The sequence below is a fragment of the Elephas maximus genome, chromosome 11, assembly GCF_024166365.1.
Source record: "Elephas maximus indicus isolate mEleMax1 chromosome 11, mEleMax1 primary haplotype, whole genome shotgun sequence".
NCBI lineage: Eukaryota > Metazoa > Chordata > Mammalia > Proboscidea > Elephantidae > Elephas > Elephas maximus.
In genome coordinates this window covers 111,200,710-111,223,246 of record NC_064829.1, presented here as the reverse complement: position 1 = coordinate 111,223,246, position 22,537 = coordinate 111,200,710, and the positions used below count along the sequence as shown (strand labels likewise).

The window sequence follows — 22,537 nt, the reverse complement described above, 5'->3', positions numbered from 1 at the left end:
GGACTGGAATGGATTTTCAGGGGGCGTGGGGGAGGGCAGGAGGTCGGAGGTAGGGAGAGAGGGGTGACTCAGCCAGGTCTAGGAAGTGTCCCCCGGGAACAAAGTCAGGGGACAATAGATTCCAGGGAGGAACATGGGAAGGGGACAACTTTTTCCCTTCCTCCTCCCAAACCTATCCTTCCTCCAGGGTGCCCCCACTGTAAGCCCGTCTTCAGGTTGCAGCTGTGGGCTTCTTCCTAGATGCCTCCTTCCCCTCCCCCACAGCCTGTCCACTCAGGTTCCTCCCAGCCGTCCTCTCCTCCCCTCCCCTCAGCCCCTACCTAGCTCCAGCCCCATCCTCCCCCTGGGCTCCCAGCCTCCAGTCTTGCCCCTTCTAATCCACCTCCACGCAGTACTAACCAGAGGAAGCTTTCTAAAACACTAACCGTGACTGCCTCCCCCTTCCCCCCCGGCCCACCCTATCTCCCTCCTCTGCCTCACCCCGCTCCATGCCTAAAACCTCTGATTAAAGCTCAGTTTTTTACAAGGTCTGCACAATTAAGCCTCCATGGAGCTGATCACTCCCCACCTCAGCGCGGAGTGTTAACTGTAAACCCGTTGCCGTCCAGTCGATCCGATTCACAGCCAACCAATAGGACAGAGTAGAACTGCCCTGTGCCATAGGGTTTCCAAGGCTGTAAATCTTTACGGAAGCGGGCTGCCACATCTTTCTGCATGGCGGCTGGTGGGTTCGAACTGCGGACCTTTCTGTTAGCAGCCGAGGGCTTAATCACTGCACCTCCAGCAAGGGCTTCTTGTATTTACTGTAGGGCACAGATTTTAGTCCTTCAAAGGAACCCCGTGTTTTCTGACCTGGTCTTTGCTCCTATTGTTCCTTCTGCCTGGAATGACCTAAAACCTTCCCTGAGCTAGTTATTACCAAACCTTTAGGCTTCAGCTCAGACATCCCCTCTTCCAGAAAGCAAAAAGCTCCTCAAGCTAGGTCAGGGAACCCCTCTGTGCTCTCCCAGCCCACTGTACTTCCCCCATTAGCGCCCTGGTCACTCTGGATCAGCAGGGTTGTCTCCTCCACTGGACTGTGAGGGCCATGAAGGGGCTCACAGCTACCTCGGTCACCACCAGACAAAACCAAAAAAAAAAAAAAAAAAAAAACCAAATCAGTTGCTGCAGTATCAATTCCAACTCACAGCCATTCCATATGTGTCAGAATAGAACTGTGCTTCACAGACTTTTCAATGGCTGATTTTTCATGTAGATTGCTAGGCCTTTCTTCCGAGGTGCCCCTGGGTAGACTTGAACCACCAACTTTTCAGTTAGTAGCTGAGCACTTTACGTTTGAGCCATCCAGGAATTCAGACACAGAACAGGGACTCAATAAACTTGCTGAGCGAATGAATCAACACCCAGAAAATTTAACACAGAGTCCGGTCCTCTAGAATAATTTGAAGCCCTTGGCTCAAGATTTATTATTCCCTGACTCCTGGGCTGTCCTTCCTTTGTTCCCCATTCCCCAGAATGCCATCCTCCTGGGCAGGGCCAGAGCCCTAGTCGTACTGGTGGGAGGGGTAGGTGCTGTGCCCGTCGTACTTGTTGGTGGTGAGACAGTGCAGCATGAAGTGGCCCAGGTCATGTTTGGAAATGACCCTAGAGGGCCCTCGTCCATCCAGGGTCACTGAGTAGGCCCCTGTCAGCGGCTGGTCCCCTGTGAGGCAAAGACAGAGGGGCCAGGTGAAGCAAATTGTCCTTTCCCCAATACATGATTACCCTCATGACCTTCCCAGGGTACCTACTGCATACCCCCCCATCCCCGAAACCAAACCAAACCCTTTGCTGTCGAGTTGATTCCAACTCATAATGACCTTATAGGACAGAGTAGAACTGCCCCACAGGGTTTCCAAGGAGCAGGTGGTGGATTTGAACCGCTAACCTTTTGGTTAGCACCAATGCTCTTAACCACTGTGCTACCTGGGCTCCACCGCGTGCCCAATTGCTATAACATCCTACAATATGTGAAACCCTTCCCATGTGCAGGGTGCTTGTATAAGTTCTTTACTTCGCTCATTCGACAAACCCTTATTGATTACCCACTATGTGCAGGTGCTGGGCACACAGGAAAGGACAACAGAGACAAGCAACCTTGCTCTCAGGAAGCAGACATTCACTAGGGAAAGGCAACTAATAAGCTAAAAAAGATAGACAAAACGGTGGGTGAAGAGAAATAAAGCAAAGAACAGGCTAGAAACTATTATCAACCCCATTTTACGGACAGGCAAATTGAGTCTTGGAACGGCAAAGGTGATAAGTGGCAAAGGCTAGATTTGAACCCAGATCTGCTCTAAGCATGATGATGCTTTCTGCCCTCTGGACCTTTCTAAGAGCCCTGAGTGATATGTCCCAGGCATGGATCTGCATGTTATAGGCAGTGGAAGCAGACACATTTTTCTGACCTTGGGGACAAGGTGTTGATATTTCTGGAGCCTGGGAGTATCACTAGGTCTTTCTTAAACTCTGGGGATAGTGGAACAGGCTTGGCTTATTGTTGAAAGGGCATTTAGTGACTACGTTATGATAATTAAAAATTACTGGAAAAGTGTCCCTTTACATCCAGAAGATCTGACAGTGACCAACTTCATGTAGGGATCAAATTCAGCATCACCCATTGACAGACAACCTGGAATAACGTGCAGTAAGACACACAACCTCACCCATGTATTAGTCCTGCCGAAAATGTTCAATCTGAGTCTAACTGTGAGAAAACAAGAAAAATCCAGAACGAGGGGCATCTGAAAGGACGCCTGGCCTGGCCAATGTCGTGAGAGGCATTAAAAACAAAAGGTGGGGCGGGGGGGCTGTTCTAGATTTAAGGTGATGGGGCAACTAAACATCATACGTGATCTTTGATTGCGTTCTCATTTGGGGGGAGAGGAGGTTGAAAAGATACTTTGAAAATTGGGGGGAATCTGAATATGGCCCAGTCCATTGCTGTTGAGTCAATTCCAACACACAGTGACCCTAGAGGACAGAGCAGAACTGCCCCATAGGGTTTCCAAGGCTGTAAGCAGACTGGCACATCTTTCTCCTACAGAGTGGCTGGTGGGTTCAAACCGCTGATCTCTCGGTTAGCAGCTGAGAGCTTTAGCCACTGATGCTAAATGATATGACAGAATTAACATCAATATCTTTCTTCTTGCCTGTTGAGTACAGTGGGTTGATGTCCACAACTTACACTGTGCAGAAAAAAAAAATACATACATATGTTTAATTTTACCTGAATCCACAACCAACACCCATGCAAGCAGCAGTCAAGATATCAAAAAATGTATTGCACTGGACAAATCTGCTGCAAATGACCTCTTTAAAGTGCTAAAAAACAAAGATGTCATTTGGAGGACTAAGGTCTGCCTGACCCTGGTATTTTCAATTGCCTCATATGCATGTGAAAGCTGCACAATGAATGAAGAAAATTGATGCCTTTGAATTATGGTGTTGGCGGATATTGGATATACCATGGACTGCCAGAAGAATGAACAAATCTGTCTTGGAAGAAGTACAGCCAGAAGGTTCCTTAGAAGTGAGGCTGGCAAGACTTTGTCTCATGTACTTTGGATGTGTTACCAGGAGGGACCAGTCCCTGGAGAGGGACATTATGCTTAGTAAAGCAGACAGTCATTGAAAGAGAGGAAGACCCTCAATGAGATGGACTGACACACTGGCTGCAATGATGGGCTCAAGCATGGCAATTTTTTTTGAGTACGGGCAGGACCCAGCCCTGCTTTGTTCTGTTGTATACAGGGTCACTACTAGTCGGAACCGATTCAACGGCACCTAACAACAACAGTACGTATGCGTTTGTGTGTGTGTATAGAGAGTGTGGCAGCTCGAAGTGTTAACAAATGAACCTACACAAAGGGTTTATGGGTACTATGGATTGAACGTTGACATCCTAAGCCCTGGTACCTGTGAACAAGACTGTATTTGGAAATACGGTCTTTGAAGATTGTTATGGATTGTATTGTATCCTCCCAAAATGTGTGTCAATTTGGTTAGGTTATGTTAAAGAGGATCAGGGTGGGATGCAATACCCTTACTCGGGTCACAGCCCTGACCTCATGTAAGGGGAGTTTTCCCTGGGGTGTGGCCTGCATCACCTTTTATCTTATAAGGTGTCCCTGTGCTGTGAAGCTCCTAGACCAGGGAAAGATTGAGGACAGGGACCATCCCCCACAACCGACAGAGAGAAAAAGCCTTCCCCTGTCGCTGGCCCTGAATTCAAACTTTTAGCCTCCTAGACTGTGAGAGAATAAATTTCAGTTTGTTAAAGCCATCCACTGGTGGTAATTCTAGGACAGTAGCACTAGATAACTCAGACAAAGATGTTATCAGTCTAATGCACACATGGTCAAGCCAGAGTAGGGTGGATCCTAATCGCATGAGTGGTGTCTTTATAAAAAGAGCAGAGACACAGACAGACAAGAAAATACGGTCACGTAGAGACTGCAGCGATGCTCCTACAAGTCAAGGATCACTAGCCATAACCAGAAGCTCGGAAAGAGGCGTGAAACAGATTCTCCCTCAGAGCCCTCTGAAGGAATCAATATGGTGGACACCCGGATTTTCAACTCCCAGCCACCAGAACTGTGAGATAATACATTTCTGTTCTTATAAGCCACCCAGCTCATGGTATTTTGTTACACCCACCCTAGGAAATGAATACAATAGATGTTCATAAACCTTTAATTCCTTCCATTTTTCTGGAGCTTTGAAACTTTTCACAAAAACCTAAAAAAATTACTGCATGTTAAATCATTTTCAGGCATGAGTCTCTCCGAATATTCATTTCGAACCTGGGAGGTCAAGTAGTATTAATGACCCCCTCTTTAGAGATGAGGAACCTGAGGCTCAGGGAGGTGAGGTCACCAGACTGAAGACCACACAGCTTCCCCACCATGCAGCTTTACAACCAATTCGGCACTGAAGATTCTGGGCCAAATGGCGTCCTAACACAGCCCCTAAATTGAACCTAAACACTGAACCTTAATCAAACCCGTAAGTGCAGCCTTCCTCCTGTCAGGGGCCCCACAAGGCAGAGAGCTAAGCAGAATTGCTCTTCCAGTAAGCAGGCAAATGTAGAGGCAACAACTCAGGGCCTTTACACTGCTATTCCCTCTAACAAACAGCACCGTCTCACTTCTTTTACCAGACTTTATTGTTTCGTCATTTGACTTATCACTACCTAACATTAATGCCACATATCTAGTATTTGCCAAAGGTAAGCCTCAGGAGAGCAGGGACCGTATCACCAGTGCTTACACAATGAAACCTGTGAGAGCGGGAACTCGACAGGACTGCCTTGTTTTTCCAGGTCTCACAAGTTTTCCACGTTTGACAGGATGCAGCCTTACCACTTTTCTGTCACTCTCTGTTGTTGTTAGGTGCCGTCTAGTCGGTTCCAACTCAGCGACCCTATGCGCAACAGAACGAAACACTGCCCGGTCCTGCGCCATCCTTACAATCGTTGTTATGCTTGAGCTCATTGTTGCAGCCACTGTGTCAATCTGCCTCGTTGAGGGTCTCCCTTTTTTCCACTGACCCTGTACTTTGCCAAGCATGATGTCCTTCTCCAGGGACTGATCCCTCCTTATAACATGTCCAAAGTATATAACACGCAGTCTCGCCATCCTTGCTTCTAAGGAGCATTCTGGTTGTTCGTTCTTTTGGCAGTCCATGGTAGTATATTCAATATTCTTCCCCAGCACCACAATTCAAAGGCGTCAATTCTTCTTCCGTCTTCCTTATTCATTGTCCAGCTTTCACATGCATATTGAAAATACCAGGGCTTGGGTCAGGCGCACCTTAGTCTTCAAGGTGACGTCTTTGCTTTTCAACACTTTAAAGAGGTCCTTTGCAGCAGATCTGCCCGATGCAATGCATCTTTTGATTTCCTGACTGCTGCTTCCATGGCTGTTGATTGTGGATCCAAGTAAAATGAAATCCTTGACAACTTCAATCTTTTCTCCATTTATCATGATGTTGCTCATTGATCCAGTTGTGAGGATTTTTATGTTGAGGTGCAATCCATATGAAGGCTGTGGTCTTTGATCTCATCAGTAAGTGCTTCAAGTCCTCTTTACTGTTCTTCACGTCCTCTTCACTTTCAGCAAGCACATTCTCCATTTAGTGGAAAATATTTGCGTTTTCCTTCTCTGACAAGTTTCCACCTTACGCAGGCTCTGGCTTTCGCAGGTTTTACTGTAATGGTGGCCAGATGCACAGTTCACATGCAAGAAACATTTGTTGCATGAGTGAATCTCTATGTCTGACTCTTGGTGTCTCTCACTAACGATTCCAGACCTTGGGTGAGGGGAGAGGAAGTATAAAGGTGTAGTTTATTGGTTCTCTCAAAAACACCATGGCAAGCTGTGGTTCACTGGCATTAGTTCAGTCAACAAATATGTATTCAGCACCTACTACAGTAAATCCCGTGAAAACTGAAACCTTCAGAAGGCAGAAACCTGTCAGAGAAGGAAAACTCAAATATTTTCCACTAAATAGAGAGTGATAAAAACGTGGTAAGGCTGCACTCTGTCAAAGGCGGAAAACTTGCGAGACCCAGAAAAACAAGGCAGTTCCGTTAACTTCAGGCTCTCCCAGGTTTCACTGTACATGCCAGATTCTGTTCTAGGCACTGGGAAGACAGCTGTGATCAAAACAAGACAAAAACCCCCGCTTTCAAAGAGTTTACCTTCTAGTGAGGGAAGCACATACTAAATAAGTAAAGAAAATGTCTAGTATATGTGGTCAAGTATAAGTTATCTCCCCTTCAATATGGCCAGCCCTAGTACCTTGCTTCTAATACATTTAACGCAGAGGAAACAGTGCTGAATAACCTCTGATACTAGGTCATAGAAGACCATGCAGCTTCCACATGGCTCTCTCTCTCTGGGGATGTTTGCCCTTAGAATCCAGCCGCCATTGTGGGAGGAAGCCCAACCAGCAGACGCATCAAGGAGGAAGGCTTCAAGATGACTCCGTTTCCAGCTACCATCTGACTGCAACTTCAAGAGAAGTCTCAAACATGGACCACCACATGCAGAGTCTAGTCAGTTCCTAGTGCTGGGAGCTGATCATAATAATGGTTGTTGTTTCCTATCTCTGAATGTCGGGTGGTTTGTTAAGCAGAGACAACTGAATAGTAGGTTAGAAAGCAGAGAAAGAGGATAGAAGTGTTGGGGGAAGGTTTGCAGTTTTAGGGTGGCCAGGGAAGGCCTTGTGGATCTCCTCTGAGGGTGGGAGAGAGCAGGCTGGTGGAGACATGGCCTCCGGGTCCCTGTCCAACTCACCTATGTGGGGCGGCATCACAGCGACATACTTCAGGCCAGACTCCTGCAACACCTTGTGCATGCGAATGTGGTCATCGGTCACGTCCTGCAGTTGTGGAGGCACCTTGGCTGGGTCCCATAGCAGAAAGGCTGGGGGCACAGGGCAGGGTCAACTGTGGCTTCAGGACAGCCTGGCCAGGCCCACAGCCTCCCAGCCAGACCTGCCTGCTGGCTTTTCCTGTTTTGGGCCAGGACAAAACCTGCCACTGGCTCCCCATAGCCACCCGAAGGCTCAGGGCAAAAACCTGGGAGTCTTGCCAGGCTCCTCTTACTCTCCCACCCCACATGTGAGCTGTCAGCAAAGCACAGTAACTCTGAATCTGACCACTTCTCACCCCCACCTGGTCCCATTCACTGTTAATGCAGCAGCCTTGTCCCACGTCTCCCTGTCCCCCACGTGCAGCCAGAGGGACCGTGTGAACACCTGAGTTCCATCACTTCCTTGGGCTCCATCTCACTCAGGAGAAAGCAAAGCCCTCATCATAGCCCCCTCAGTCTCTGACATCACCTCCCACCATCCCTTCACGTGCTCCACTCCAGCCCTGCTCCCGTCTCGTAGGTCTGCGATGGCCCGCCCCTCGAACCACAGGCTCTTCTCTGTCAGCCTCAGGGTGCTCTCCCTCTCCTTCTTGCAAACTTTGCTTAAAGGTCATCTTTCAATAAGGCCTCCCCTGACCATCCTATTTGAAATCACAAACACTCTCTGGCATATCCAAATCCCCTTTGCCCTGTCTTGTTTGTGCCCTAGACCTCATCTTCTAATAAAACAAAACAAAAAAGCCCAAGCCGGTTGCCATCAAGTTGACTCCAACTCATGGCAACCCCATATGTGTCAGAGTAGAACTAGGTGGTGCAAAATGTTAAGATGCTCAGCTGCCAACTGAGAGGTTGGCAGTTTGCGTGCACCCAGAGGCTCCTGGGAAGAAAGGCCTGGTGATCAGCTTGAGAAATCAGCCACTGAAAACCCTGTGGAGCACAGTTCTACTCTGACATGGGGTCGCCGTGAGTCAGAGTTGGTATGATTGTCTCACTGATTCTTAACCCCATGAAATAGCCAGCAGGATACCCTGTTTGCAGATGAGGAAACTGAGGCTCAGAGTCTGAAGTGGTGGCCCGTGGTCACGCAGCAAGAGCCTCAGGGCCCTGCTTCCCTGCCTTCTAATTCCACATTGTCAGCAGTTTGCCATCTCAGGCCCAGTCTGCACCTTGCCTTGGGTTTCTTTCTAATCCTTTCAGGAACCTCCTTAAAAAACCACCACTCCCAGGCCCTCAAGATAAAATTCAAGCTCCTTAGGTGACAAAGGATCCTTCTAATCCTTCCCCTTGAAATTTGAATATGGAGGGAATATTATACTGTAATAATTACAGGATAGGAGGGAATTAGGGTTAATTTTCTCAGGTGTGATAATCATACTATGCTTCTGAAAATTCTTTTCTTCAGATTAAAAACAAAAAACCAAAAACGAACCCCACTGCCATGGTGTCGATTCTGACTCTGAGGAACCCTATAGATTAGAGTAGAACTGCCCCGTAGGGTTTCCAAGGCTGTAAACTTTATGGAAGCAGCTGGCCACATCTTTCTCCCAAGGAGCGGCTGGTGGGTTTGAACCTGCCGACCTCTCAGTTAGCAGCCAAGTGCTTAACCATTGTGTCACCAGGGCTCCCTTTCTTTTCTTAGCAGATGCCAAAGGGGCAAAGTGGTCTGCAACTTAATTTCAAATAGTTTAGAAAAATAAAACCCAAAACATTTGTGTATGTGTGTCTATGTTCATAGACAGAGCAACTATGGACAATATTAAGTTCTCAGTTAAGATGGAGGGAATATGAGTGCTTACTCTTTTTTCAACTTTTCTGTTTGAATGTTTTTATAATAAAAATTAGATAAATATGTTAACGAAACACACGTTGAAGTAAAACGCCATGACACGTGAAACCAAACCCATCGCTGTTGAGTTGATTCGGACTCATGGTGACCCTATGTGTTACAGAGCAGAGCTGCTCCATAGTGTTTTCTTGGCTGTAATCTTTACGGAAGAAGGTCAACAGGACTTCCTTCAGCAGTACTGCTGGGTGACTTCAAATCATCCACCTTCAGGTTAGCAGATGAGTGCAAACCTGCTGCGCTCATTTGAAGGTTCCTCAAATAAGTCAGAAAAAAAGTTTCTATATGTGTGCATAAATACACACACAGAGAAAGAGGGGCAGAGAGAGACAGAATAAGGAAAATACAGTAAGATGTTAACACTTAGTGAATCTGAGTGGAAGAATGTAAGCGTTTTTGCAACTTTTCTGTAAGTTTGAAATCATTTCCAAATAAAAAGTTAAAAAAAAAAAAGTGAAAAAGAAAAGGAAAAGCAAACCCTGGCATGTGTAAGAATTCAATATTAAAAAGAAAAGCTACACAGAAAACTTTGGAGAAAAAGGAAGCAGGTTAAATCAAGTTCACTCTTCACCTCTCAAATCAGTCTTCAAGAGGTGGAAGAAAAATATGAAAATTTAATTGTGGAGCATTCTAAAATTGCAGGTTTAGTATTACCCTTACCATTTCAAAGCTGGGATGGGGAAAGCGTAAATTATTTTATTTCCCACCCTCAGCTAAGGGCTGGCCTCCAGGCCTTTGCACCTGTACCCCCTGTCCTGAGTACTGTCCCTATCACCGTACAGCCCTCGCTCTATGGCACCTCCCTTCTCAGGGAGGCCATTTGTGTGAAAACCATAGAGACTGGAGGTGTGGACCGTGGAGAGAAGCCACCTGGGCTCAAGCTGTGTGAACTCTGGGAAGACATTGCCCTCCCAGTGCCTTGGTTCACTTACCTGTACACCAAAAAATCAGACCAAACCCGTTGCCATTGAGTCAGTTCGACTCATAGTGACCCTATAGGACAGAGTGGACCTGCCCCATATGATTTCCAAGGAATGGCTGATGGATTCGAACTGCCAGCCTTTTGGTTAGCAGCAGATAGAGCTCTTAACCACTGTGCCACCAGGGCCCCTTAGCTATGTGAGGGAGACAATGACAACATCTAGTCTTTACCAGATCTAGTATTTACTATGCGTTGGAATCGACTCGATGGCAATGGGTTTTGTTTGGTTTACTGTAGGATGAGAGGAGCCCCGGTGGTGCGGTGGTAAAAGCACTCTGTTGCCAACCGAAAAGATTGGAGGTTAGAACCCACCAGCTGCTCCTAGGGAGAAAGAAGTGGCAGTCTGCTTGCATAAAGATTACAGCCTTGGAAACCCTCTGTGGCAGTTCTACTCTGTCCTATAGGGTCACTATGAGTTGGAGTCAACTCCATGGCGGTGGTCTTTTTTTTTGTTACTGTAGGATTCTGGAAACCCTGGTGGTGTAGTGGTTGAGTGCTACGGCTGCTAACCAAAGGGTCAGCAGTTCAGATCTGCCAGGCGCTCCTTGGAAACTCTATGGGGTAGTTCTACTCTGTCCTATAGGGTTGCTATGAGTTGGAATCAACTCGACAGCACCGGGTTTGGTTTTTTTTTTTGGTGTAGGATTCTAAGTACTTTACAAGTAGCTCCCTCAGAAAGTTTTGTGAGGATTAAGTGCCATTCACCTGTAAGGCACTCCTGTAGGCGCTCAATAAATGCTCTTAGCCCTGATGGTACAGTGATTAAGAGCTTGGCTGCTAACTAAAAGGTCAGTAGTTTGAATCCGCCAGCCACTCCTTGGAAAACCTATGGGGCAGTTCTACTCTGTCCTATGGGGTCACTATGAGTTGGAATCGACTGGATGGCATTGGGTTTTTTTAGCGTTAACTGCTCCTGCACTGCACCCGGTAGCTTTCCTTTAGGATTACCCAGGGCAACTATTTGTTTAATGTCCATCTCCCCACAAATTGGGAGCCCTGTGAGGGCAGAGACCTGGTCCGTTGTGTTCATAGCTCTATCATTTCCTCTAGAATGCCCTCCCTGCCCTCCTTGCAGGCTGGGCTTCGCAAGCACCTCCTCTGTGCTCCCACAGTCCTTTGGGCTTCCCACCTGGGTCCTGACCCCTCTGCCTGTGCCTCCCCCGTCCCAGCCTGACCACTCTGGGCTGTCATTGTCTAATGATGGGTCTGTTTATCACCTCCCTCCTGTTTGTGTGCCCCATGGGTGCAGGGCCCAGGGCTGTCTTGGTCCCCACTATTTCCCCAGCAAAGTTCAAGCTCACAGTCGGTGCTCGATAAACGCACAGTAACTTGGAACGGCTTCAGTGCCATCTTTCAGAGGCCCTGGGCTGCAAAACCTGGCCTGTGCAGTACCCAATCATCCCCAGCTTAGCACCACCCGATGACCCCCTGCCACCCACCCGAGGTGCAGGCCACAACTTTGTCCACGCCGTGAGCCTTCATGGCCGCCACAATGTTCTGGGCGCCCTCGGACATCACTGTGGTGGGACCTTAGAGAGGACAGAGAGTGGCTGTCACTTGCAGGCGGTGGAGGTGGCTGGGGTGGTAGGGGCGGGGCTGGGGGCGGGGGTGGCGCTGGGGGCCGGGGTGCAGGGGGAGGCCGTGGGCAGAGGGGGGGCTCAGTACTGAGGTCGTTGCCAGTGCCCAGCAGCACGACAATGGCATCCTGCCCAGCCACGGTCTTGTCTACATCAGCAGCCTTCCGAACGTCACCCACTATCACGTGGGCCGGCTGGGGCCCTTCCGCGGGCAGCCTGGAGGAGTCCCGCACCAGCACCGTCACTTCATAACCTGTGGGCAAAGAGGGCAGAGAGGTAGGTCAGTAGGCATGGGCACTGGTGCTCTGGAGCTCCAGGGGCTGGGTCCCAGGGGTGCCCTGAGTCCCAAACCCATCCCCCAGGTCCCCTGTTCTGAGGCAGTGGTCTTCAGACATTTTACTACCATACTGACAGTTGATACTCAGCTGGTTGTTAAAATACGCCCACACCTTCATGTGGGTTGGTAAACAGTCTGCACTGAGGTCTCCGAGTGTCCCCGCCCCCACACACTTCCCTACCCTCCAGCAACTAAAGGGTTAACACTTGGCACTGTACTGGTCTATGCTCCCTGTAATGGGTTAATTGTGTCCCCCCAAAAAATATGTGGAAGTCCTAACCCCCGGTACCTACGAATGCGACCTTATTTGGAAATAGGGTCTTTGCAGTTGTAATTAGTCATCATGAGGTCATACTGGAGTGGGGTGGGCCCTAGTCCAGTAGGACTATCTTTATAAAAAGAGAAGAGAGACACAGGGAGAAGAGAACGCCATGTGAAGACACAGGGATACACACAGAGGGAAACCAGTCATGTGAACACAGAGGCACAGACTGGAGAGATACTGCCACAAGCCAAGGATTGCCTGGGGCTTCCAGGAGCTGCGAGAGACAAGGAAGAGCCTTTCCCTAGAGGTTTCCGAGAGAGCATGGCCCTGTGGATACCCCGAATTCAGACTTCAAGCCTTCAAAACTGTGAGAGAATAAAGTTCCGTTGTTTTAGACACTCACCCAAACCAAAACCAAATCCTTTGCCGTCTAGTTGATTCTGACTCATAGTGACCAAATAGGACAGAGTAGAGTTGCCCTATAGGGTTGCCAAGGAGCAGCTGGTAGATCTGAATCGCCAATCTTTTAGTTAGCAGCTGATGGAGCTCTTAACCAACTGGGCCGCCAGGGCTCCTAAAGCCACCCAAACAAACAAACAAAAACGAGAGCCGCTGCCGTCGAGTTGATTCCGACTCATAGTGACCAAATACGACAGAGTAGAGCTGCCCTATAGGGTTTCCAAGGAGCAGCTGGTAGATTTGAATCGCCAATCTTTTAGTTAGCAGCTGATGGAGCTCTTAACCAACTGGGCCACCGGGGCTCCTAAAGCCACCCAAACAAACAAAAACCAGATCCATTGCCGTCGAGTTGATTCCGACTCATAGTGACCGAATAGAACAGAAGAGAACTGTCCATAGGGTTTCCAAGGAGTGGCTGGTGGATTCAAACTGCCAACCTTTTGGTTAGCAGCTGTAGCTCTTAACCATTGTACCAGCAGGGCTCCAATTTGTGGTAATTCCTTACATGGTCCTAGGAAACTAATATATCACCTGTTCATGGTCCTGGAAGAAGCAGGTACAGACGGGCCATGAGTTGCCCCAAGTTTGTCCAGTGCTGGGATTCATCTAGGACCCTGTTCCTGGGCCTCACCTCCACAGGGCCCAATGCTACCTTACCAGTCATTAAAGATTTTGAGTATCCCCTTGGTATGTCCCCTCCCAAAATAATTTTGGACAATTCTGTGCCCTCCCCCCGCCCCACAGGGGCCTGACAGACATTTTAAAGTTGACAGCTAACATATTGCTTCCTTCGTTTTAAACAGTGGCCAAGATGTTAATGTTTGGGTATACTGTAAATGGTGATATGTAAAAATAAAATTATTTATATCATACTATAAATATAATTTTCCTCTCCTATGAACCAGAATCAGAGCTCCTTGGAGAAATGGCTGATTCCTAGGCTGGGACACAGAAAGGATGAGATGAGCCTAGAACACCTGGTAATGTCAGCAGGTCAGGCAGAGCTTAAGGAATGGGAGGGCCATGTTGAAGTGGCCCCCACAGGGCTAATCGGGGACAATACGTGCTTCCAAAAGAATACTGATGGCAATGAATGGAAACACACCAAATATATAAAAACCTGTGAGTTCATGATGATACTAAAAAAAGAAAAAACCTCATTGGTCATCAGTGCCAGCAATTGGAGGATTGGCTCATTACTCTGCAAATGATAAAGGAAAAGGAAAAACAATAAAATTGTGCTTTTTGCAAAGACCATTCTCCCCAACCAGACTGTCAACATTCCAGAAAACGACGACATCACTTTGAAGGGATGTACCATTATGTGAAGGGCCCCAGAGGAACCCCATGGAGGGACTTCCATCACATCCATGTAGAACTCAGCCTCCCTGGAAAAAAAAGGTTTCCTGTTGACAAGTGGTGGGAAAATAGAAAGGCACTGGCTACAGTCTGCACCATCTGTGGTCACCGGCAGTCAAGGGTGTTACACTGGATTCCATTACAAGATAAGTTCTTCGTATGCTCACTTCCCCATCAGCGTCATCTTTCAGGAGGAGTCTCTTGTTGCTATCCAAAATTTCTTGGGTGAAAAATACATCCACAGGGTTCAGATGAGGGTCAGGTGTTGCTTGTTCAGTATCTCAAACTCAGCAGGACGAGTTAATTCTTGAAGGAAACCACGTTTCGACTTGTATCAAATTTAGCTGCGCTAATTCCGCAAGCCACAACAGTTAAAAACAAGGACATTGGAAAATATTTGGATGGTATCTATGTCTCTGAAAAAGGAACCATGCAACAGGCTGATGGGTATGACCTAAGAGCTGTCCAGCTACAGAAACGAGGCCTGATAATTCGTACGACCTATGGGTGATATTTTTAAGATGCAATAAAATTTGTCTATTCAAAAAAAATAAAATAATAGCATCCATCAACTATTTCCCAAACAAATAAGTGTATGTTTTGTTGTGTATATTTTCACCAGATAAGAATTTTTAAAAAAATGACAGGACACTTTCAAATAATGATAATGATAAAAAAATATTTATAGAGCACTTACTATGTGCCAGCTTTCAAGTGCCTTACACATTAACTTGTTTAATTCTCAAAACAACCCTGGGTTTGAATTCCAGCTCTACTATGGGACCCAGGACAAGTCACTTAACCTCTCTGAGCCTCAGGGCCTTCACTGGTAAAGTGAGAATAAAAATAGTACCTACCTTCTAGGGTTGTTGTTGGTTTCAATAACATATCCAAAAGTTTAAGACAGTGGTATGAATTGAATTGTGGCCCCCAAAAATATGTGTTGTAAATCCTAACCTTTCTGCCTGTGATTATAATCCCATGTGGGAAGGGTGGTCTTTGTTATATTAATGAGGCAGGATTAGTGTAGGGTGTATTTTTGAGTCAATCTCTTTTGAGAAATAAAGAAGATTAAACAAGCAAGCAAGTAAGCAGAGATGGGGGAAAAGAAATGCCAAACCACATGAAGATGGCCCAGGAGCAGAAGCTCAAAGAGACAAGTCCTTCCTTCAGGACCCACAGAGAGAGAAAGCCTTCCCCTAGAGCCGGCACCCTGAATTTCACTTCTAGCATCCTGAACTGTGAGGAAATAAATTTTTGTTTGTTAAAGCCATCCACTTGTAGTATCCCTGTTGTGGAAGTACAAGATAACTAAGATAGGTAGTCAACTGATTTTTGACAAGAATTCCAAGGCAATTCAGTGGGGAGAAAGAATAGTCTTTTCAAGAAATGATGCTGAGACAATTGGATATCCACCTGTAAAAGAATAAAGCTAGACAACTATCCAAAAGTTAACTCAAAATGAATCAAGGACCTAAATGTAAATGATAAAACTATAAAATTCCTATAAGAAAACATAGGCACAAGTCTTTGTGACCTTAGATTAGGCAATGGTTTCTTAGCTAGGACACCAAAAGCATAAGCAACAAAAGAAGAAATAGGTAAACTGGGCATCATCAAAATTAAAAACTTTTGTCCTTTAAAAGACAACCCCTGGAATGGGTGAAAAATTTTGCAAATCATACATTTGATAAGGGACTCCTACAATTCAACAATGCAGACGAATCACCCAGTTAAAAAATTGACAGGAGATCAGAATAGCCATTTCTCCCAAGAGGATATACAAATAGCCAAAAAGCACACGAAAAGATGATTAGCATGTTCAGCCATCAGGGAAATGCAAATCAAAACCACAATGAGATACCACTTCACACACAATGTTGTTGCCTGCTGTGGAGTTGATCCTGACTCTATAGCGACCCCATGTGGCAGAGCAGAACTGTCCCATAGGGTTTCCTAGGCTGTGATCTTTATGGGACCAAATCTCTAGCAGAGCAGCCGATGGATTCGAACCTCCGACCTTCTGGTTAGTAGCTGAACACTTAACCATTGTACCACCAGGGCTCCTTTCACACACACAAAGTGTTGACAAGGATGGAGAGAGCTTGGAACCCTCATACACTGCTGATGGGAATGACATATGGTACAGCTACTTTAGAAAACAGTCTGACAGTTCCTCAAAAGGTTAAACAGAGTTATGACATGTTTGGTCGGACCAATTCGATCCAGTAATTCCACTTCCAGGTATGTGCCAAAGAGAAATGAAAACATTTGTCTTAATTATTTAGTGCTGCTCTAACAGAAATACCACAAGTGGATGGCTTTAACGAACAGAAATTTATTCTCTCACAGTTTAAAACCAAAAAACCAAACCCAGTGCCGTCCAGTCGATTCCGACTCATAGCTCTCACAGTTTAGGAGGCTAGAAGTCCAAATTCAGGGTGCCAGCTCTAGTGGAAAACTTTCTCTTTCCGTTGGTTCTGAAGGAAGGTCCTTGTCATCGATCTTCCCCTGGGTCTAGGAGCTTCTTAGCACAGGAACCCTGAGTCCAAAGGATGCGCTCTGCTCGCAGTGCCGCTTTCTTGATGGTACAAGGTCCCTGTCTCTCTGCTCATTTCTCTCTTTTACATCTCAAAAGAGATTGACTCAAGATACAGCCTTATCTTGTAGATTGAGTCCTACCTCATTAACATAACTGTTTCTAATCCCACCTTATTAACATCACAGAGGTAGAATTTACAACACATAGGAAAATCACATCAGATGACAAAATGGTAGACAGTCACACAATACTGGGAATCATGGCCTAACCAGGTTGGCACACATTTTTGGGGGACACAATTCAATCCATAACATACCACACAAAAACTTGTATACAAATTTTCATAGCAGAATTACTCATAATAGCCAGAAAGTAGAAACAATCCAAACATCCATCAACTGATGAACAGATAGATAAATTTAGCACATTGATACAATGGAGTATTATATAGCAATAAAAATGAGATACTGACACATGCTACAACATGGATAAATCTTGAAAACATTATGCTAAGTGAAAGAAACCAGGCATACAAAAGGCCATGTATTGTATAATCCATTTACATAAAATGTCCAGAATAGGCAAATTCATAGAGACAGAAAGTACAGAGTGGTTACCTAGGGCTGGGGGTTGAGGGAGAAATGAGGGTGATTTCTAGGCATTTCTTCTTAGGGTGATGAGAAAGTTCTAAAATTGATTGTGGTGAGGATTGTACAACTCTGAAGATATTAAAAACCCTTGAAATTTAAATGGGGGAATTGTATGGTGATATGGATTGAATTGTGTCCCCCAAAAATGTGTGTCAACTTGGCTAGCCCATGATTCCCAGTATTGTGTGATTGTCCATCATTTTGTCATCTGATGTGATTTTCCTATGTGTTGTAAATCCTACCTCTATGATGTTAATGAGCTGGGATTTTCGGCAATTATGTTAATGAGCCAGGACTCGATTTATGAGATTAGGCTGTGTCTTAAATCTCTTTTGAGATATAAAAAAGAGGAGTGAGCAGAAAGAGACATGGGGACCTCATACCACCAGGAAAGAAGCACCAGGAACACAGCACATACTTCGGGCCTGGGGTCCCCATGCTGAGAAGCGCCTCAACCAGGGGAAGATTGATGACAAGGATCTTCCCCCAGAGCCAACAGAGGGAGAAAGCCTTCTCCTGGAGCTGGCACCCTGAGTTCAAACTTCTAGCCTTCTAGACAGTGAGAGAATAAATTTCTGTTTGTTGAAGCCATTCACTTGTGGTATTTCTGTTATAGCAGCAGTAGATAACTAAGACATGGTATGTGAATTATATATCTCAATAAAGCTGTTCTAAGAAATGTGAAAAAAAAGAAAAAGAAAAGTGATGAACACAAAGTTTAGGGTAGTGCCTGGCACAGGAATAGGCACTCTATGGGTGTTTCCATTAGCAGGTCTGTTAATCATCTGGTGACTTTGTCCCTGGCCCTGCTCCAGCCCTATCTCTCCTGCTGGGCCCCTGCCCTGACTCCCAGCACCCAGTCTAGACCCCTCCAACCCATCTCCCACACAGCAGCCAGACAGAGCTTTCCATGGTAATTTTTTTTTAATAATTTTTATTGTACTTTAAGTGAAAGTTTATAAATCAAGTCAGTCTCTCACATAAAAACTTATATACACCTTGCTACAAACTCCCAACTACTCTCCCCGCAATGAGACAGCCCACTCCCTCTTTCCACTCTCTCTTTTTGTGTCCATTTTGCCAGCTCCATGGTAATTGTTAAGTGCCCTCCTGCTCAGATCCCTTCCAGGACCCCCAGTGCCCTGCAATTAAGCCCATGCTCCTCACTACAGCCTTCAAGCCTCCTTGGAATCTGGCCTCATCTCTTTTCCAGTCTCTGCTAGAGCCACTGCCCACTTCACTCCCTGCACCTCATTCAGTTCCTCAAATGCACCATGCTGTCTCCTGCCTCCTGGCCTTTGCACATGCTGTCCCCTCTGCTTGGAACATCCTTTAGTCTCTCCTTCTAGGCCCCCAGTCCTTGTGTTTCCTGTCACAGTCTTAATTATGCTGACCTGGAGTAAACCAAGGACACTGCAGGGTCAGGGACTGTCATATTAATTAGTATCTCCCTGACCGTTTTATAAACAGGAAAGCAAGGTTTTAAGGCCCCATGGACCTGGATTCAAATGCAGGCTCTGCTACTTGCTGGCTGGGGAACCTCTTCCAAACATCTTCTCAGATTCTAGATACAAGTCCCTTAGCAAATACATGATTTGCAATTTTTTTTTCTGTCATTCTAAAAACCCCATTGCTGTTGAGTCAATTCCAACTCATAGCAACCTTAAAGGTCAGAACAGAACTGCCCCACAGAGTTTCCAAAGAGCATCTGGTGAATCTGAACTTCTGACCTTTTGGTTAGCAGCTATAGCACTTAACCACTACACCACCAGGGTTTCCTCTGCTGTTCTGGGAGTTGTTTTTTAAAGCACAAAAGTTTTTTATTTTTGCAGCTTCTTCATCTCTCAAATGAAGATCACAGTGCCTAGCATTCTCATCATATGTGGCCACCTTTTATAAAGGAATGACAAAAAATTTGTGCTGTCCTGGCACGTTGGTGCTGGTGGTGGGCCCTGTGGACACAGGAGCTTTCAGGGAGCCAATGTGGGCACTGGCTAGCACCTGTCACAGTACTGGTTAAAACAGACCCACGTATATTATGCCTGGAAGTCCTGGTGGCGCAGTGGTTAAGAGCTCAGCTGCTAACCAAAAGGTCGGCAGTTCAAATCCACTAGCCACTCCTTGGAAACCCTATGGGATAGTTCTGCTCTGTCCTATAGGGTCGCTATGAGTCAGAATCGAGTCAATGGCAATGGGTTTGGTTTTGGTTACATTATGCCTAGTAAACTGAGTCCCTGGGTGGTGGCTAACGGTTAATGGGCTCAGCTGCTAACCTATTCCATGTGTGTTAAGAGTTGAAGTGCGTTTCATACGATTTTCATGGCGGATTTTTTTGGAGGTAGATCACCTGAGGAGCCTCTGGGTGGACTCAAACTGCCAACATTTTGGATAGCAGCCAACAGTGTTAACTGTTCGTACAGTTATCACCCAGGCACTCCCATATATACATATATTTTTTTTGACACAAAAGTTTCATAAAACCAATATTTAACATGTAATACGTTCTGATACTGTTGTGACCAATTCGATACATGTAGAAATCACTATAAAAAGCACCAGATGGCCACAACCCTACAAGGTATGTATTGTGGTATTATATTACCCCCTTTTTAAGGATGGGGAAACTGATGCAATTTTATGTAACTGGGCCAGGATCATAGAGCTAGTAGACAGAGAAGGTAGAATTTTTACCAAAGCAAGTCTGGTCTACGTTCACTCAGTCAAGGAGTATTTACGGAGCGCTAGGTACCCACTGGAGCCCTTGTGGCACAGTGGTTAAGGGCTTGGCTGCTAACCAAAAGGTTGGTGGTTCGAATCCACCAGCCGCTCCTTGAAAATATTATGGGGCAGTTCTACTCTGTGCTACAGGGTTGCTATGAGTTGGATTTGACGGCAAGTTTGGTTTTTTTAGATATCTACTGGGCACTGTCCTAAACACTTCCATGTCTTATCTCACTTAACCAACACAAGAATGCCACAGGGCAGGTGCTACTAATCTCATCCCCATTTTACAGAAATCCAGGTACACAGATGGCAAGGCACTTGGCCACACAGCTGGTAGTGGCAGGGCAGGGGTTTGAATGTGAGCAGTCTGGTGCCAGAGCCTGGGCCTGTCAGGGCTCTCGGTCCTAGAGAACCATTGAGGTAGATGAAGCCTCAGCACTGTCAAGCGCTTTCTTTTTCAACAAGGCTCAGAGCTGTGAAGAGACACTGTGAAGACCAAAGAGAGAAGGCAGAGCTCCCCCAGGCCCTGGAGCCCAATTTCCAGGGTGCAGTTCCAGTGGTGACCAGCAGGTGGACAAATGGCATTCAGGATGGGGGTAGTAGAAAGGAGGGACTCAGAAGTCCCAGGATGACTCAGCACCTCTCAACTTCCCCCTTTTCCTACTTTCCTCACTTCTACCCCAGAAATGCTTATCAGCAAATTTGTTTCCCCTCTTCCTACAAGTCAAAATGCTCAGGAGACCCCCCCCCTCCCACCCAGGGGAGGAAAGCAGCGATCCTAGTGGGGAGCTTTCAGGCTGAGGTACAGGCCCTCCAAAGGAGAGCTTGGCTGGGAGACACCAGGGAGTGGGATCCTTGCTGCCTCCACCCTTTTGGGGCACCCAGATAATCTTTATCTTCTGAGTCACTGAGGGCAGCAGGGGTGGGGTCCTGTATCTGGAAGTCCCATGTTTCACTGGAGGTTGGTGAAGTCTGGGCAGCGGGAGGCAGGGGCTTATCCCTTTTCTGCCCCCTTTCCTGCAGCAGCCCCCACCGCCTTTCCCAGGCCTGGTGCCCTCAAGCCTTCATTCATGTCTCAGTGACCCCCTTCCATTAGGTATTCACAACCCTCATGCCCCAGCCTTTTAAGTTTCCAGCCCCAGTGCCCAAGCCTTTGGACTTTTGGTGGTTAAGAGTTCAGGCTGAGTGCACATCCCAGCACTGCCATTTACCAGCTTGTTGTTTTTGTTGTTTTGAGCAAGTCACTCTCTGGGCCTCAGTTTTCTCATCAAGTGGGGTAATAATAGAAGCCCTGGTGGCACTCAGGTTAAGAGCTCAAACAAAAGGTTGGGTGTTAGAACTCACCCAGTGGCAATGCAAAAGAAAGACCTGGCAATCTGCTTCATAAAGATTATAGCCAAGAAAACCCTATGGGGCAGTTCTACTCTCTAACACATAGGGTCACCATGAGAAAGAACCCACTGGACGGCACCTAAATACAACCACGCCATATGGGTGCTCTGAGGATTTGATACTTGTGAAGAGAGTGCAGTGCTGGGCGGCAAATGGATACCTAGCTTACTGAGCCCTCTCTGGGTGTGGTAATAATATTAGTAACAGCAGCAGCAACAAAATTGCATAAAAGCCCTGGATTTACACATAACCCTCACCTGGAGTTCCCCAGGCTCCCATGGACAATTCCTAATGTTTTGGGCTCCCATGAAATCGGGTGTTGTGGCCTTCCCCATTTCTGCCCTCGTGGCCACCTGCTTTGCTCCTCGGGTCCTCACACAACCGAGGCACTGACAGCCCCAACCATCCTCGGCATGGCCCGGCGACGCTCCTTCCTGACGCTTTGCTGGTGCACCCCGTGACATCCCCGCCCGCCCTGGCGCATACCTGCCTGCACCGCCTGCGCGAGGGTGGTGAGCCCGGTCCTGCCGGTGGCGCCGAAGATCGCGATCTTCTTGACGGCCATGCTGCGGGGTCGTGGGGCTGCGAGCGGCGGAGTCGCAGGACGCGCGGGAATCGACTGGGTGCGAGGCGGTGCGCTGGGGCCTTCCCGAACCCGAGCCGGGGGCGTGGCCGGCTGCAGCGAGCCCCGCCTCAGCCCCGCCTCAGCCCCGCCTCGTCCCTCCTCCCAGTGCTCAGCAAGGGGGAGTGTCCAAACAGGCCACGCCTCCTACAGGAAAAGCGCGGGTGGGCGGGGCAGGACTCAGACCTTGATCGCTTATGCCCGGCACGGTCCGCTCCGCCCGCCACCGAGATCGGGAGGCGGGGCCAGATACGGTCACACCTCCCCCAGGAAGGCGGTGGGTGGGCGGGACTAGGAGAGCCATTCGCAGCGTGCCTCCCCGTTCCCTCTCTAGCCACCGAGGGCGGGGCGGGGCGAGCGCGGACCA

At 47.2% G+C, this 22,537-nt stretch overlaps 1 protein-coding gene across 1 annotated transcript; it reads right to left on the bottom strand.

Moving 5' to 3' along the window:
* Positions 1–1,431: 1,431 nt before the first annotated feature.
* Positions 1,432–22,232, bottom strand: BLVRB (biliverdin reductase B). The gene is made up of 5 exons (XM_049901395.1): positions 22,035–22,232; positions 11,909–12,073; positions 11,683–11,772; positions 7,341–7,469; positions 1,432–1,702 (listed from the first exon to the last, which is right to left on the bottom strand). The coding sequence occupies exons 1-5, from the start codon at positions 22,111–22,113 to the stop codon at positions 1,545–1,547; spliced, it is 621 nt and encodes a 206-aa protein (XP_049757352.1). The 5' UTR covers positions 22,114–22,232; the 3' UTR covers positions 1,432–1,544.
* Between the last annotated feature and the right edge of the window lie 305 nt (positions 22,233–22,537).